This window comes from Martes martes (assembly GCF_963455335.1).
Source record: "Martes martes genome assembly, chromosome: 9".
NCBI lineage: Eukaryota > Metazoa > Chordata > Mammalia > Carnivora > Mustelidae > Martes > Martes martes.
Window position 1 is genome coordinate 10,744,471 of NC_137896.1, and position 16,641 is coordinate 10,761,111.

Genomic DNA, 16,641 nt, shown 5'->3' on the forward strand with positions numbered 1-16,641 from the left:
GTCTTACCAGGAATAGTTAATCCAGCCTGATTTAAATAACTGACACAAGAAGGCACATTCTTCATCTTTCCAAAAAGAGCAGCTTGAAATAGAAGTCACACACACAGCTTCTGTTCAAAGGGCTCAGCTATGGTAACTGTTGTTCTTTGCCATTGTGCATTTGTCTTGAACAGGTTTTAATAATATTAAAAAATAAGGACCACTTACTTAAAACTAGTCATTTAAAAAACCATTAAGTCAGATTCCTATTCATATGAATGAGGGCCTGAGAAGGTAAGGGAGCTTGATAGGTATCTGGCGGAAGCGTGTCCCAGGCAGAGGGAACAGTCAATGTGAAAGCCCAGACATAGGACCTTGTCTAGAGTATAGTTGGCATATTTCCTGAGTGTTTTGTTTTGTACATAATGAGATCATGGTAAAAGAAATCAGAAAATACAGAAAAGGTAGGGGATGGGGATTAAAGAGTGCACTTATCATGATGAAAAAAATAAAATGATTTTAAAAAGAAAATACAGGAAAGGGGTTGAAATCACCCATAATCCTTGCACCTAGAGATAACCACTGTTACCTTCTCCGTCTCTAACCTTTTCAACTTTGTTAAGCTGCTTAAAATGTCACCTAGCATCTGCATTAGTTTCCTAGGGCTGCTGTAACAGTACCACACACTGGGTGGCTTACAGAACAGGAGTTTATGTGCTCATGGCTCTGGAGGCTAGAAGTCCAAGCTCAAGGTGTCAACAGGTTTATTTCTTCTGAGGCCTCTTCCCTTCGCTTGCAGAGGGCTGCCCTCCTCCTGTGTCCTCACACACTCTGTCTCCATGCACTCATGCATCCGTTGTTTCTTTGTCTAAATTTCCTCTTATAAGGACACCAGTCAGGTTGGATTAGGGCTCATCCTAATGGACTCATTTTATTTTTCATTTATGTGTGTGTATTGTTTTGTTTTGTTTTAGAAAGTATATGTACGGGGTTGTGGGGGGGGGGTGGTCAGAGGGAGAGAGAATCCCAAACAAGCTCCCCACCTGGCGAGGAGCCCGACATAGCGCTCGATCCCAGGACCCCAAGATCATGACCCAAGCCAAAGTTAAGAGTCAGACAGTCAACCAACTGAGCCACTCAGGAGCCCCTTTTATTTATATATTTTTAAGAGATTTAAAAATGTGTGTGTGTGTGTGTGTGTGTCTCTAAGTAAACTCCGCCTCCTACATGGAGCTCGAAATCACAACCCCAAGATCAAGAGTCACATGCTCTACCTTCTGAGCCAACCAGGTGCCCCAATGGTCTCATTTTAACTTAATCACATCTTTAAAGGCCTTACTCCCAAATACTGTCACATTCTGAGGTGATAGCAGTTAGGGCTTCAGCATATGAATGGGCAGGAACACAATTCACCTGTTACACCATCTGACATTTATCAGTCTTCCTCTCCGTAAGATCGTGTTCCTTCGGTACTCATTTCTGTTAGTGCAGGCTTATACGTTAAACAGTGGTAACAGCCGTAGCTCTACACAGTGATGCCCCTCCCTGCTCCGCTGCCCAGGCAAATTACTTAGGATTAGTAAAGATTCAGAGTTAACTCTCTCTGGACAAAAGACATTGTATTGTCTGGTGTTTTGCTTATAACATCACAAACATCCTTTAGTTTCATGTTTGCTGAGGAACGCAAGCCAGTATAGCCGAATAATCCAGTTGACTATTTAGATTAAAAATGCCAGTGCTTTACAAACGAGCCATTCAAGTATGCTTTCCGGTTTATTCTGTTTCCTTTAAAGTACTGTCCATGTCATTTACTCTTACCTTCAACCAGCCCACTCGTTTGCTTACATTTATGCTAAAAGGAAATTTTTTACCATACCATCATTGTACATGGGAAGTTAGTATAATATTACTTGGCCTTAAATTATTTTCCCATCCAAGTACTAACCAGGCTCGACCCTGCTTAGCTTCCAAGATCAGACGAGATCAGGCGCGTTCAGGGTGGTATGGCCGTAGACACCTTAAATTATTCTTAAAAATAAATACAGAGGGGCACCCGGGTGGCTTAGTCAGTTGTTAAGACTCTCGCTTCGGGGGGCACCTGGCTGGCTCAGTGGGTTAAAGCCTCTGCCTTCGGCTCAGGTCATGATCCCAGGGTCCTGGGATCAAGCCCCGCATGGGGCTCTCTGCTCAGCAGGGAGCCTGCTTCCCTTCCTCTCTCTCTGTGCCTGCCTCACTGCCTACTTGTCTGTGTCTGTTAAATAAATAATTAAAATCTTTAAAAAAAAAAAAAAAAAAAGACTCTCCCCTCCACTCAGGTCATGATCCCAGGGTCCTGGGATCGAGCCCCACATTGGGCTCCCTGCTCGGCGGGAATCCTACTTTTCTGTCTCCCACTCCCCCTGCTTGCGTTCCCTCTGTCACTGTGTCTCTCTTTGTCAAATACTTAAAATCTTTTTTTAAAAAAAAATGAATACAGAACTGTCAAGTGAAGTGTTCAGTTATCACCACCTAAAATCCTCTCATGTAACTACCACTGGCAATTCCACCCTTCCACTCGCTCAGACAAAAGCCGGGAAGCCAGAGTAGTGACTGCTCTGCTTTCGTGCTTCTCAGGCAGTCTGGCCACAAATCTTAGCGGTGTGTACCTCCCAGATATCTGGAATTGCACTACTTCTCACCACCTTCCCCAGCCCAAGCCAGTATGTTCTTTTGCCAGGATTTTTACAGTAGGCTGAGGCTCCCTTCACCTCACTCTGTACACAGCAGTCAGAGAGATCCTATTTTTAAAAAGCAAGTCAGAGCCCACCACTCCTCTGTTCGGAACCCCAGTGTCTTCTCAGATCAGTAGTTGGAGTCCTTAACCATCCCCTGCTCCTCCCTCTCGACCCGCTTCTAGCTGAATTGGGATCTTGCTGTCCTGTGACGTTCCAGGCAAGGTCTTACCTGCGGGTCTGAGCCCTTGCTCTCTCTTCATTGGAAGCCTCTCCCCTCAGCTCTGCGTAGGTCGTCTGCCTTCTCGTAGGTCTCTACTCAGGACACCTGGTCGCAGTAAGGCTTTCCTTGATCTCCCCGTTTAAAGTTGGAGCTCCTCCCCCTACTGCTCCCTGCTCCAGAACTCCACCAGCTGTCATCCTCTCTGATCTGTATTTCTGTTCTGTGATTATATGTTCCCCACTAGCATGTAAGCTCCATGGGGGCAGGCATTTATGTATTGTTGACTGCTTAGTCCCCGTTGCCTTCAGAAAAGTGCCTGACCCAGAGCAGGTGCTCAGGTATTTACTCTAGTTGAACGACTGATAGCAGGAACCCCACCTTGGGAAACACTGATAGATCCTGGGAACCACCTCCCAGTCTGCCGTCTCTCCGGTGGGTTTTTCTCCACGGCTTCGTGGTTAAGTGCTGCTCACCTCAGGGAGTCTGGACAGTCAGAGGCTCAGCATTCAAGGCAAAAGAGAGCGTATAATTTATCTGAATTTGAGGTTTTTTCCCCCAGAGGTTATAGTTCAAATGCCAAGGAGGCCAGTGGAAGAGGGGAGAGAGAGGCAGGCAGGACTGGCTGGGAGGGTTGCTCGGAGCCCAAGCACAGAAAGAGAGTTGCTCTCCCTGCCCTTCCACAGCCTCGTCCCCCATCTGTCCCCAGTGCTTCGGTTCTGTTCTGGAAAACACCCAGAAATGGCTCAAGCCTCAATCTGAACTCAGGTATAGTAGCTTGAACCTGTGAGATGTGTTTGTGTGATTTCTTCCACGAGCTACTTGCCAGGCTTTGGAATTTTTGGAAACAAGTAAATCAGAGAACCAGCCGCTCTCTTTGGGCTTTTTCATAAGAGAGAAACCACGGCTTGAATAATTGAAAATTTTATCCTTGGCGCCTTCAGTTGACTCTCAGCTGATCAAGAGAATACTGTTTTTATTTCATGTGGCTATGGCGGCTGGTTGTTCCTCCTGAGGTAGTTTGAGCATCATTCCAACAAATGCACACACCCTTAGCCTCAAAAACGGGTAATAAGAATGAAACAAAAGCAGGAGCCTTTTCTCTTCTGAGGCAGTTGCTACTCATGATACCAGTGTTGGTGGTTTTCATCTGCTGTGGACCCAAATTGATCAACATATTGACACAAACTCTTGATGAAGTTTATCGAAGCTGCGGGACCTGGGGGGGGAGGGGGCACGGTCTTTCTAGGCTTGGTTTAGCGGTCACTTCACCTTAAACAAAACCACGACCCTTCCTCGTGGGCACGCTGCTTGGTCCCGGAAGCTCTGTAAGCAAGTTTAAGGGACGACAACTTTGAGCCAGTTTTTTTTTGCATGTCAGCATCTTTATTTCCACATAGTAATAACGAGCAGCTAGGTCTAGGCTTACAGGTTCCCCTGGAGTTGCTAGTATCTTGAATTTCTTTCCATTTATTTTAGGAGTAAAAGTCCCTCGCAATTTTCGACTGTTGGAAGAACTGGAAGAAGGCCAGAAAGGAGTAGGAGATGGCACAGTTAGCTGGGGTCTAGAAGATGACGAAGACATGACACTTACAAGATGGACAGGGATGATAATTGGGCCTCCAAGAGTAAGCGTCGAGCTACGGCTATAAATGTCAATGTCTTAAATTCACTGTGCCTCCTTTTAAGAAATATTAGCCTTATCACGGAAAAAACTCACCAATGGTATATTTTCTGAAATGTGGCTATTCTGTTTTGACCAGTTTCAGTTTATATATTTGAACCTCCTCTGATGCTGTTTAATCCCTCTACATGGTAAGCAAAAACCTGTTTAGACTCCTAGTGTGAATTTCCATGGCAGTGGAGGCAGGGAGCTGTGAGGTCATCGTACCCTCACGTGCACTTCAGAACAAATTCGTGGGCTTATCAAATAACAGGTCTCAGATACAGCCAGCGTTCCGAAGACCGTGTCCAAACGAACTTCGGAAAGCCTTCATGGCTGTGGTTTTCATTCACAGTTTCCCGGTCTGCCACGCGCCCGTGTCCTAATTCATCAGGCTGTTCAGCAAAGGCTTGTTGCCTGCCTGGTTGGCCCTGGTCTCCTGCAGGCACCGTGAGACCCAGAGGCCTTTGCGTGGAAGACAGAGACAACGGGGAGGAGAAAATTGACCTCTCTTTTAGAGCTTCGTGATCTGTGAGGGTTCCCAGACTTCATAGTGCTAGCCAACTTTTTAGTGTACCTAGTAATACCCCTAAGAAATGTCATTGAATTGTCACAAGAACCTATTGTTTGAGAACCTGTTGTTAGTAGCATTAGTATTACTATTGTGTTGTCACATCCCGTTTTACAGGTGAGGAAACAGACTCAGAGAAGTCAAGTCACTTGCCCAAAGTCACATACCTGATAATTCCAAAAGGGGTTCAGACTCCATACCCTGTGCTCTTAACCTTATGCTACATTATCTCTTTTCTGTTTAGATTTTGAGTTCTCATTTGTTCCCATTATAGGATTACCCAGAGTGTTAAGTAGTAATATGAGGTAGGAGTAAGGAAATGGATTCCCATAATATGACACTTGTTTCAGACTATGGGAGATTCTGCCTGAATGTAGCAGGACCTTTCCTGTGTGTGCTTGTGCTTAAAGATGATGGCGGCCATGCATTCTTTTCACTGCGTGCACAGGCCCTGCACCAGCTCTGGGGGCAGTAGACTTGTGGGATGTGGCGCCGTCTGAAACAAGGAGGAAGGTCATGCTCATTAACTGTTAGGAAAATCTACTCTTCATCGTGGACCGTCATAAACACTCATGGTGAATGACTGGCTTTGTTGTTTAATGTTACTTCTTGAATCATCTTTGACCCTGTGGTTTTGTTTTCTGGGTTTTAAAAAAAAAATCCAATTTACTATTTTTATTCATTTCTTTATCTTAAAAAAAAAATCTCTGAGAACCAGGATTTCTGGATCTATTAAATACTGGGGAAAACTCGATCTAGAAAGCGCATTTCTTCACGGAGATCGTTTCTCGCCATCTCTGAAAGCCCGCTGTATTCTGAAGGCTTCCTTCACTGCCTTTCTTCTCTGCCTAAGAACGGGTTAAGTGTCTTGAGGATGAGAACCCCCTTCCCTCCTCCTGACTCTCCCTCGCACCTGGAAATGACACAGCATGGGGTAGTTGTTCAGTAGATCTGTTCATTAGCAGATTGATGTTCAGGTTCTAACAAATTAAGAACAAAGCAGTGTACAACATTGCGAATACTAAATACCACTGAACCATACGCTTAAACAAATGAACCACCAAATTCCATTGAAAATACTCTGTTCTACCTACAACCCCTTGGATTACCCTGAGTTTCATTTTAACTCTTTCCGCAGGGTGCTCCCTTTTAGTGAGTGGCCACAGTATGCAGGGGGCTCTCCATACATTCTGTATATTTACATGTATGTGCATATACACACATACATGTATGTATTATGTTTTGTGTGTGTGTGTGTGTGTGTGTGTGTGTAGTAGCTTCACTGAGATGGAATTCACATGTCGTAGAATTCACTTACTGTAGAATGCACTTGTGAAGTGTACCGTTCAGTGGATTTTATTATATTCAGAATTGTGCAACTGTCACTAATCATTTTCACTACCCCGGAGAGAAACCTCCTTCCCCATTGGCAGTCGCTCCCAATCTGTCCCCCACCCCCCTCCCTCACCTTTGACAACCTCTCATTTACTCTCTGTCCCTATGAATCTGTCTGTTCTGGATATTTCATATAAATGGAATCATACAACATGTGGTCTTTTGTGGTAGTTTTTACTGTTTTCAGAGTTCATACATGTCCTAGCACTTAGCAGTTGTTCATTCCTTTCTATGGCTGAATAGTATTTCATTGAGTAGATGGACCATATTTTCTTCATCCATGAACTAGCTGATAGACATTGGATTTGTTTTCCTTTTTTTTTTTTTTTGCCTGTTATGAATAATGCTGCTATGAATATGTGTATACAGGTTTTTGTGTGGACATACGGTTTCATTTCTCTTGGGTGTATACCTAGGAGTGGAACCATCTGGATCATATGGTAACTTTATGTTTAACATTTTAAATAACTGCCAGGCTGTTTTCCCAAGCGGCTGTACCATTTACATTTCCACCAGCAATACATGAGGATTTCTGCTTCTCCACACCCTCACCAGTGCTTGCCACTGACTGGTTTTTCCACCCTTGTAGTTATGTTTGCTCTGACGCCCCAAGGCTAAAAACGAAGTCGTAAAAGGAACTGTCTGCTTCTAGGTGCTTCCTGTGACCAGTCTGCTTAACGACTAGCCTACAAGGCATATGCTGGGCCTCTGGAATAGCAACATAATTATTAAAATATCTAAATAGAACCCTTAGTAACTCATCTGCCTTTTGGATTTTTGTGTAACTGTATAACTCAAAAGAAATTCCTCCATCAAAAGTGATTAAGCAATTCTCGGAATTTACCCAGCTTTTTTTAATGTGTTGCCCAAATGCCTGCTTGTGCATTTGGAATGCCAGAAACCACGTCAGTGTCTTTCAGGAGACCATTGTGTGTACTCTTTAGGTGCTGAAAAGAGACAGCTTAATGTGTGCTGAAATGGAATGATTTCCATGATATTTAAGTGAAAAAAGGTACAAAGCAGTATAGGAAATGCTGCCCCCGGAGTTGGGGGTGTGTGGAGAGAAGAGGGTCATACATACACTCGTGCTTCTTTGTGTTTACAGTACTTTTGGGGGAACAGGAAAGAAGTTGGGGACGACAGTTGCCTTCTTCAGAAGGGATCTAGCTGGCTGGGACCAGGGTGGAAAGGAAACATTTTTTACCATATGCGTGTTAGCTATTTGCATTTCTTTTTTTTTTAAGAAGGCAAGTTCTCCAAACCTAAAAGTAAGTTTCTCATCCAAGTGCCCTTTGCAAAATTCCGGCAAATGTCCAGCTGTCCGCAGCATTTAATGTGGATTATTTCTGCTCTGACCACAGAGGTGCTAAGAGCCAGGTTACAGAGCAGTTTCTCGGCTTCGGCGCCATTGACATCTTGAGCTGGATCATTCTTTGTTGTGGGGCCGTCCTGTGCATTGTTGGATTAGCAGCACCCCTGGTCCCTGCCCACCAGATGCCAGTAGCGCCTCCCTCCCCGAGCTGTGACAGTCATTAATGTCTCCAGATGTTTCCTAATTCCCACCCCCCTCAAGGGAGAAACCAAGGCAGAAATTGCCTTGGTTGAGAAACACTGTGTCTCTGGGTTGTCCAAGATAATGTTTTTAGGTGTGAGTTAGAGCCTGGGTGTGTTTTTACACATACTTATCTAAAAATACTGTATGCATGCTTAAGAACAAAACATAATCACAGGAATGTGTGAGGTTAAAGGAAAGTGATCCTTCCCCCATTTCATTATACTCCCCGCAGAATGAGTGTGTTTCTACTGGCTTTTGCTTTGGGGACACAAACGTAAGTACATAGCCTTTTCAATAAAAATGAGACCTTGCCATGCACATTTTTTTCACTTCACAGATGGTGGATGTCTTTCCATGTCCGTGCATCTTGGTCTGTGTTTTTAAACAGCTTTATGTGGCAGGTCTGGTACATGAATATATCCTCATAAAAAGTCTCAAACAATACAGAGTATGTAAAGTAAGAAGTTCCCTTTGTTCCCCTTAACTCTTTGTGTTAGTCAGGAAAAGAGAAACGATGCTAGGTATTTCAACAGAGAGAATTTAATATAGGAAGTTGATCAAATTAGTGTTGGACTGAAAAAGCAGGCAGGCACACTGTGGGACCACAGAGATAACACTGCAGGAAATAATAACTTAGCCCTGGCGCTGGGAGGACATGGGGGGCACAGCCATCAGAGCTGAGCACCGGGAGGAGCTGTCCCAGGAGGCAGTGACAATGTTGGGGACACTGAAAGATGCTGGACACCAGAGCAGTTCTCATGGTCTAGATGAGGGGGCACATGCAGGCTGACGTGACAGGAACAGAAAGCGAATGGAACGGAATAAGTACTTCCTTTCTCCTTTGAATTTTATATGAGGATTGTGTGGTTAACTGGACAATTTAGTTGTCAGGTTCTAGAACATTCTGAGTGGCACAGGCATTGACTTGGAGAAATGAATAGTTAATGTTGCCTGAAGACAGGTCTGCTGGCTCACTCAGCAGGATACCCTGACTGTGGCAAGAGGGAGAGGCTCAGTACAGAGGAAAATTGTGTCTTGTCCCTGGAGGGGGGTTTGCAGAAGCCCACTTACGCTCCACACACAACTTCCTCAGCTCTGCTGTTGGGTGCTAGGGCTGGGACTCTGTGAACTACATTTTTCCTTCGCCAGCTGGTGCCCTATTAGGTTCCTCCAGTCAGGGACACAGGAGAGTGCCCGAGCGGCGAGGAGAAGGGACTCGCTTCTGCTTGTTTGCCTGTTCTTTCTCCACCACTCTGGCAGTGGTCCTTCACCCTGGCATCAGCAGTGGGTGTTTTCAGCCCAGTGACACCTGTTCAACCAATTCCCTATGTTAAATTCGCTGTTAAAATGCCTAGTGCTGTGTCTCGTGTCCTGGCTTATCCCTGCCTGCCATATGCCCGCTCTCCAGGTGGACTGTGAGCCGCGTCGGGTCCACCTCCTGTACGGCTCTTCCCATGCTTTTTCTTCCGTCCTCATCCAGACCCATATAGACTTTCTCACTTTTTGAAGGGTCCACCCCTCCTTCTCACACAGCACGTGCCGACCTTGGACAGCACACCTAAGTTACGCACACCTGTGGAAGGTGTCGCTTGAGGAGCGGTCATCTGGTTGACCCAAGTCACCTTTTTATATACTGAGAGTTTGTGATTTTCTCATTTTTGCAACCAGTACCTCTTTTCCTTTGCTCATATCCTACATTTTAAAACTACATTTATTTCACAATACTTTTAGATTTCTAGAAAAGATGGAAAGGTAGTCTGAAAAGTTCCATGTGTACCTCTCCCCAGTTTCCCGTTAGAGAAGATGTTAGCATCTTCTATTGGGATAGTACATTTGTCACCAGTGGCCCCATTTTAATGCCTTACTATTAACTAAAGTCCGTATCTGATTTAAATGTTCTCAGTTTTTACCTTGTATCTATTTTCTGTTCCAGAATCCTATCCAGGATACTACGTTATATTTTGTTGTAGTATCCTGGGTTCTTTGTGGCTGTTTTTCTTGCCTTTGACAGTTTTGAAGCACACTGGTCAGGTATTTTGTAGAGTGTCTGTATTGGAATTTATCTGACGTTTTTCATCATGATTCAGCTGGGATTCTCTCATGTATATATTTTAGGCCCAGGAAGTGTTTGTCATCGTTAGGCTCCAGGCTTGTAGTGTCTAGTGGATGAAACATCGTGTGTGCACATTCGCATAGCCTCAGTTAGAGGGGGGTGTCTCTCTGCTCTTATAGGTTGTGCATATTCTGCAACTGGCTGGTTGTACCAAGACCCATGTCTTGTCGGTCTTTGTCGGTCTTTCCATGTGTGTATCTGGGCCTCAGCTTTTGAAAAGACTACGAAGTATCCAGTTTTATGAATGTGCCATGTTTGTTCAGTCAGTCCCTTGCAGGTGGACATTTAGATTGTTTATAGTTATTTTTGCTATTGCAAACAATGCTTCACTTTTTTTTTTAATGCTTCACATTTTCATGCAGAAGTACAAGTCTGCTGTAGGAAGTTCCTAGAAATAGCCTTTCTGATTTAAGCATGCCTGTTTCACATTTTGATATGCACTGCCAAAATGCCCCGTGAAGTTCTAGCCGTGTCAACAAAGTGGACAGTGTTTCATGATCAAATAATGAATCTTGAGCAGTGTTCCTCATCCACAGAATGTTCTAGCCGTTCTTCTCCAGGCACAATTCCTTTCTTCAGTGAAACCTTTTTAGCAGGTCTCTGGAGCACTAGTAAACCAAACCAAACAAAAAACCAGAACCATTTTCCCACTTTCTACAAAAGTCTTGCTTTGTACTTTTTAATGATCCTTAAGGTATCTTTATGTTTGCTTGGCTTGAGACATTTTTTACTATGTTCCTCTGAATTTGTCATTTGAACATCAGTGGTCAGAAATTTAGTATTTCCTTTTTGCTTTCTAAGAGGCACATTTTAAAATTAGACTTCATAGTGTCAAAAGTAACAAGATTTAATATATGTAATAATCAGAATCCTGTTACCAAGCTGCTCACCTTAATGCTTAACCATTTTGATGCTTTTGTAACTCAGAATGATTAGTGAAATTTTTTCGAGACGGATAAGCCACAGAACATCCCAGCAGGTGAATTCTTTGGTGCATCAGAACCTCCAAAATGTGATACCGAATATTTTTAAAAAGACTTACTGATTTTTATATTTACCACAAGCCCATGCCCCCAGGGACTATTTTATATAAGAAGTTCTGTCTGAATTATGTGACAAAACCATTGAGCATGAATGTAAGACAGATGTCCAGAGATGAACTTGGGATCCATGCAGTCAGCAGATACGGCCAAGTGCATAGTTGCTGATGGAGACTATGCTAGGTACTGAGGATAGACCTTTTATCATATTTTCCATAAATCCCCGTTCACTTCCTTCTTGTATTAACTGAGTGAATTTTGGTCTCCTGAAGGAGCACCTTAGTTGCAACAGACTGTTCATTTTATAAACTTCTAAAGAGCCATATGTGAGTCAAGGAGTATTTGAGGACCAATTCTGTTGAGGCCTCTGCCCTCCTTGTTCTCAGTTTGTTGGGGAGGTCTGACAGGAGACTTCAGATGGGTGATCAGGAGGACTTCTGAGAGGAAGGTGCCCTTGAGCCAGAGAGCTGCGGGATGGACACAGAACGGCAACTGGTGTCAGGGCCCCACGGTAGAGAGAAGTTGGGGGCTAGATGGAGAGGAGGAAGAATGAAAAGAGAGGAAGGCAGGGCTGCGCAGGGTCTGATCTAAGGACGTGGGCTTCCTTCTCAGGTCACTAGCCACCATCGGAGGGGTTAAGTTCTTGGTATTGAGAGATCGGTCAGGCTGCTGTAGTGGAGAACAGATGTAGGGGGAGTGAGAGCAGCGACCTGGGGTGACTGAGGGGAGGGACGTGGTGGAGGGACGTGGGTGGGTGTGGGATCGCTCTTGGAGGTGGAAGCTGAGACCTTCTTTTGATTCGAAGGTAGGGGTAAGAGGAAAGGGGGTTGTGACTGGCTCCTGTGTTTTGCTTCAACTAACTGCTAGATGGTGCTGCCATTTATAAAGGAAGAAGAGAGGAAGAGCAGGTTGAGGGTGGGTGGAAATCCAAAACTGAGTTTAGATTTGTCACAGTTTGGAGTCCCTGTTAAGTGGATGTGAAAGGTTTGTGGATGTGAAGGATGAATTCCTTCTGAATCTTAAAATATGTTCCTGTCTTTTTCTTCGGCATAGACCACCATTTAGAGGTAATGTTTTCAAGGATTTAAGTCACATCTTCTGTAATTTATTCCCCCAAAGACGGCTAGATGGCGCTGTTTACGTGGGAGCCATTACTTGTGCAGGAGGCACTGAGGAAGGCGGGAGTACTGTTGCGGGAGAATGGGACCCATGGGAGGGTGGGTGGCCTCTGCCTTCGAGGGGGCCAAACTAATCGGACACCTCACCTTTCAGGGTGGTCTTTAGACATGTAACTGATAACATCACCACTTCATATAGGACAGAAAATGGTGGACTCACCTGTCCTGTATGATGGCTGAACTGGGTGACATGTGAGCACATGATACTTGAACTGGGTCTTAATGGATGTGTGGTAGTTCAGGTGGGGGCAGGGTGCTCTAGGCAGACGGAACAACCTGCTAGTGACAGCACATTTTGCTGCTCATCAGGTGGAAGTTATAGGGAGAAAGTTCATTGCCGTGGGGGATTGGACTTCCCGGTGTTTTTCGACAGAGCCATGGTTGGCGTTTGAAGGACAGTCTTTTCCTCTGCGGTCTGGCATCCGTGGCTCCCCATCTCACCCATGACATGCCTGTAGCCTTGCAGGTGGATGTAAAGCCTGCAGATGGTGTGGAGATGGAGATGGAGATGGTGTGGCACACGGCCCCAGAGTGATGAGGAGGTGGGGAAAGCGGCTCTCGCATGTGCACCCGCACCCTCTACTTGTGTTTCACATTGAAGTTCTTCTAAAGAGCTGCCTGGCCTGTGCTTTGCACTTGGCGCTAGTTAATGCATTGGTGGATGACCCTGGCGTGAACAAGCGTTCGGTGTGGCTTCCTAGAGTAAGGAGGGCCCCTTACACACCCTTGCCCAGAGCACAGGACAGGTCTCCAAAGTAGAGAAATTAATGCAAAAACAAGTCCACCTGATTGGACTTAAACTTGAAACTTCAGTGATACTGTTTTAAATTGTCTTTGTATTCCCCCAAGAGTTCATAGACACTGGTGTGGGAACTAGTTACTGCTAACTTCACAGGTAACGGGTATACAATAAAGGAAGCAGATGTACCAGTTCTGCAGGCAGGGAGAAATGAAGTTTCAAAAGATCTGCCTTTTGAATTCATGGTTTGTAATTGCCTGACGTCTCTGTACCTTTTTTTTCCAGACAATTTATGAAAACCGAATATACAGCCTTAAAATAGAATGTGGACCTAAATACCCAGAAGCACCCCCCTTTGTAAGATTTGTAACAAAAATTAATATGAATGGAGTTAATAGTTCTAACGGAGTGGTAAGTTGTTCTTCCTGCCCACGCTTGTTCCTTTTGGTTGAGAAATGCTTTGTGCTTGAACATCAGGGGCGCTGTGGCCCTGAGTCCGTATATTTCGTGGTTGTTTGATGCTGAAATGTACTGCAGTATGAACAGAGGCAGACTCGGGGTGAGGGCCTGTCCCCCAACTATATTTAAATCATTTTATGCCACACTCACTCCCGGCCAACCCCCTGCTGCTCGCTTGAGATAGGAGCTCGTTCTGTCTTCATGATGGGCCCTCCTGAGGTGGGGATTAGGGGCCTGAGGGACAGAGGTGCGGAATCCTGCCCAGGGTCATACTTGGACTTCCTGAGCCTTATTTATGGTACAGGCTGTTTTTTCCCCTTTAATGGCCTTGCTTTTTAAATTTATTTTGCCTACCATAAATGGAAAAGCAGTCTCAGTTGTCCGAAGAAGGCAGTAATGGCAACAGTAAATACTCCAGAATCAGAGTGATGTTAGGCTTTGAGCCTTTGAGACCTGCTCTCTTGTTCACAGGGGAGGATCAGCAAGCATTGAAGGGTTTTACACATTAGCATCACGTGAGCTAAGCCTTTGTTGTGAGATATTGAGAAGACTTGAAAGAAAAACGAGATGAGCTTTGTTCCTGTGTGTTCACTGTTCCTTGCATTTGAGTTCCACCAAAAGTCCTGAGCCCAGAACTCGACCCGTGCTCTGGGAGACTTCTTTTGGGAATTGCTGCACTAGCTTGAGAGAGTGTGACTCGGAGGCAGATCCTTGTCACAAGAGTGTGGATCTGGGCCACCGCTTGCCTTTGCTCCTTACTGCCCTGCGCATCGGTAGTATCCACCACCTGGGTGTGGAGTCAAGAAGGGGCCAGCCCTGAGCAGTGGCAGCAGCCCGTCCAGGAGAGCAGGTCACTGTTCAGAGCCAGTTGGACTCTTGCCGAGTGTCAGGGCCTTTTCTCTGAGGGTGCCTTTACTTACCCATTGTTTCCTTCTCCCAAACAGTGAGGGTTTGGGACACAAACAGGGAAACACAAACTGACCTGGGGGGAGGGCATCACGCAGGTCATTCTGCCCGTCAGATACCATTGTGTGATGGGCGTGTTCAACTTGAAAAATGCATTGAATCCTATCTGCAGCTTTACTCCAGCCTGTAGTGATTCATTTGTTTGAGAGCCTGACAGTTTTTTGTTTGCCTTTTTGTAGGTGGACCCAAGAGCCATATCAGTGCTAGCAAAATGGCAGAATTCATATAGCATCAAAGTTGTCCTGCAAGAGCTCCGGCGCCTAATGATGTCTAAAGAAAACATGAAACTCCCTCAGCCGCCTGAAGGACAGTGTTACAGCAATTAATCAAAAAGAGAAACCACAGGCCCTCCCCCCTCCCCCATTCGATTTAAGCAGTCATTTTCCACAGTAGTACATTTTCTAGATACGTCTTGTAGACCTCAAAGTACTGGAAAGGAAGCTCCCATTCAAAGGCAATTTATCTTAAGATACTGTAAACGATACTAATTTTTTGTCCATTTGAAATATATAAGTTGTGCTATAACAAATCATCCTGTCAAGTGTAACCACTGTCCACATAGTTGAACTTCTGGGATCAAGAAAGTATATTTAAATTGATTCCCATCCTAACCGGTGGGGCACATCTAACTCAACTGTGAAAAGACACATCACACAATCACCTTGCTGCTGATTTCATGGCCTGGGGTCTCTGCCTTCTCCCCTTCTCCTCCCCCTGCCTCCCCCCCCTCATCCCTGCAACAGCCCCTCCAGCCTGGGGTGGCTGGCTAGAGTAGGCGTGAAGGTTTCAGGTCGCAGCCTGTGGGACTACTGCTGGGTGTGCGGGGGTGCTCCAGCTGCACCCCGGTTTCTTTTTTTACGTCTTAAATGACGCCCTCCCCCCTCCAAGCCATCATCCTTTCTCCACTTCCCGTGACCACCCTTGGCCGAAGCATAGATTGTAACCCCCTCTGCTCCCCTCTGAAATTGGCCTTTGGTGAGGAATTCAGGGCTTTCCCCATATCTTCTCCCCCACCTTAATCGAGGGGTGCTGCTTCTTTCCTTCCTCCTCCTCAAGACCCTTTTTGCACCATCACCACCCACCACTTGACACGACACTTCCTTGCTTTGGCCAGAAGCCATCAGGTAAGGTTGGAAAGAGTCTCTGACTTCCCTCATTCAGTTTTGGAACCATATGTACTCACTCTCCACCAGCCTGGGAATGAATACTGGGTCCTCAGCCCTGCCACCCTCTGCTGCCATCGTCAGCTGATGTGGTTTTTTAGCTCAGGTTTTGATAAAGTGAAAAGAACAGTCACCAGGGGTACTCAGACCTGCCAGCTCTCAAAGTGCTTGGTGGTTAAACTTGGAGAAAGGCCACAGAAGACACTTGTAAGCACACACGATCCCTCTGAATGAATTGTTTTCTTTTCCTGTAATTGCTTTTGCTTTTAAAAATTGAAGAAGTTTTAAACAGGGTTCTCATGTGGTCATCTTACAATCCACCGGGGTCTAGTTTGGAATCTGACAACTGGAACAAAAAAGAACCTTGAATTCGGTGCATACTTTGGTTTTGGTGCTGCTGCTTCTCACGGTCCTCAGCAGGGATTAAGAAAGAACTCGGTGTGCACAGCAGATCCCCGAAATTGGCGGGCTTGACTTCCTGGCAAATTGCTGCATTTTTCCACTTTTCTGTTCAGGACCACTAAATGCTGAGATGTGGATGCATACCGAAATAAAAGCAATTCATTGTGTTCTAAAGGGTTTTTTTTTTTTTTTAAATTTAGTGTTTATATAAAACCACCTTTTGAAGCAGCAACTATCAAGTCTGAAAAGCAATCGATGTTTCCATTAATCTTTTTCTGGGGGATACCTTAGTTCTAAGGATTTAACATCCTGTAAGTAAAGTTGAACATAACAGTATTCCATGCGCAGCCTTTTTATTGTCAGACCATTGCCTGATTTTAATATAATAAAAAAAAAAGTGTGCGTTAATATTTAAGAAGCTGTGCCCTTCTTCCTCTTGGCATATAATTTAGGGACAGAATTTGATGTCTTAGATGCTTTGGGGTTC

The 16,641-nt window shown here is 45.0% G+C and overlaps 1 protein-coding gene across 1 annotated transcript in view; it reads left to right on the forward strand.

Annotated features, from left to right (window-relative positions):
* The window catches only part of UBE2V1 (ubiquitin conjugating enzyme E2 V1), a 30,699-nt gene extending 14,371 nt beyond the window's left edge, over positions 1–16,328 (forward strand). Inside the window, exons 2-4 of the mRNA XM_080812592.1 lie at positions 4,390–4,538; positions 13,450–13,575; positions 14,769–16,328. Of these exons, the coding sequence (XP_080668718.1) occupies positions 4,390–4,538; positions 13,450–13,575; positions 14,769–14,915 (422 nt within the window). The 3' untranslated portion in view covers positions 14,916–16,328. The remainder of the gene's footprint in view (positions 1–4,389; positions 4,539–13,449; positions 13,576–14,768) is intronic.
* Positions 16,329–16,641: the final 313 nt, after the last annotated feature.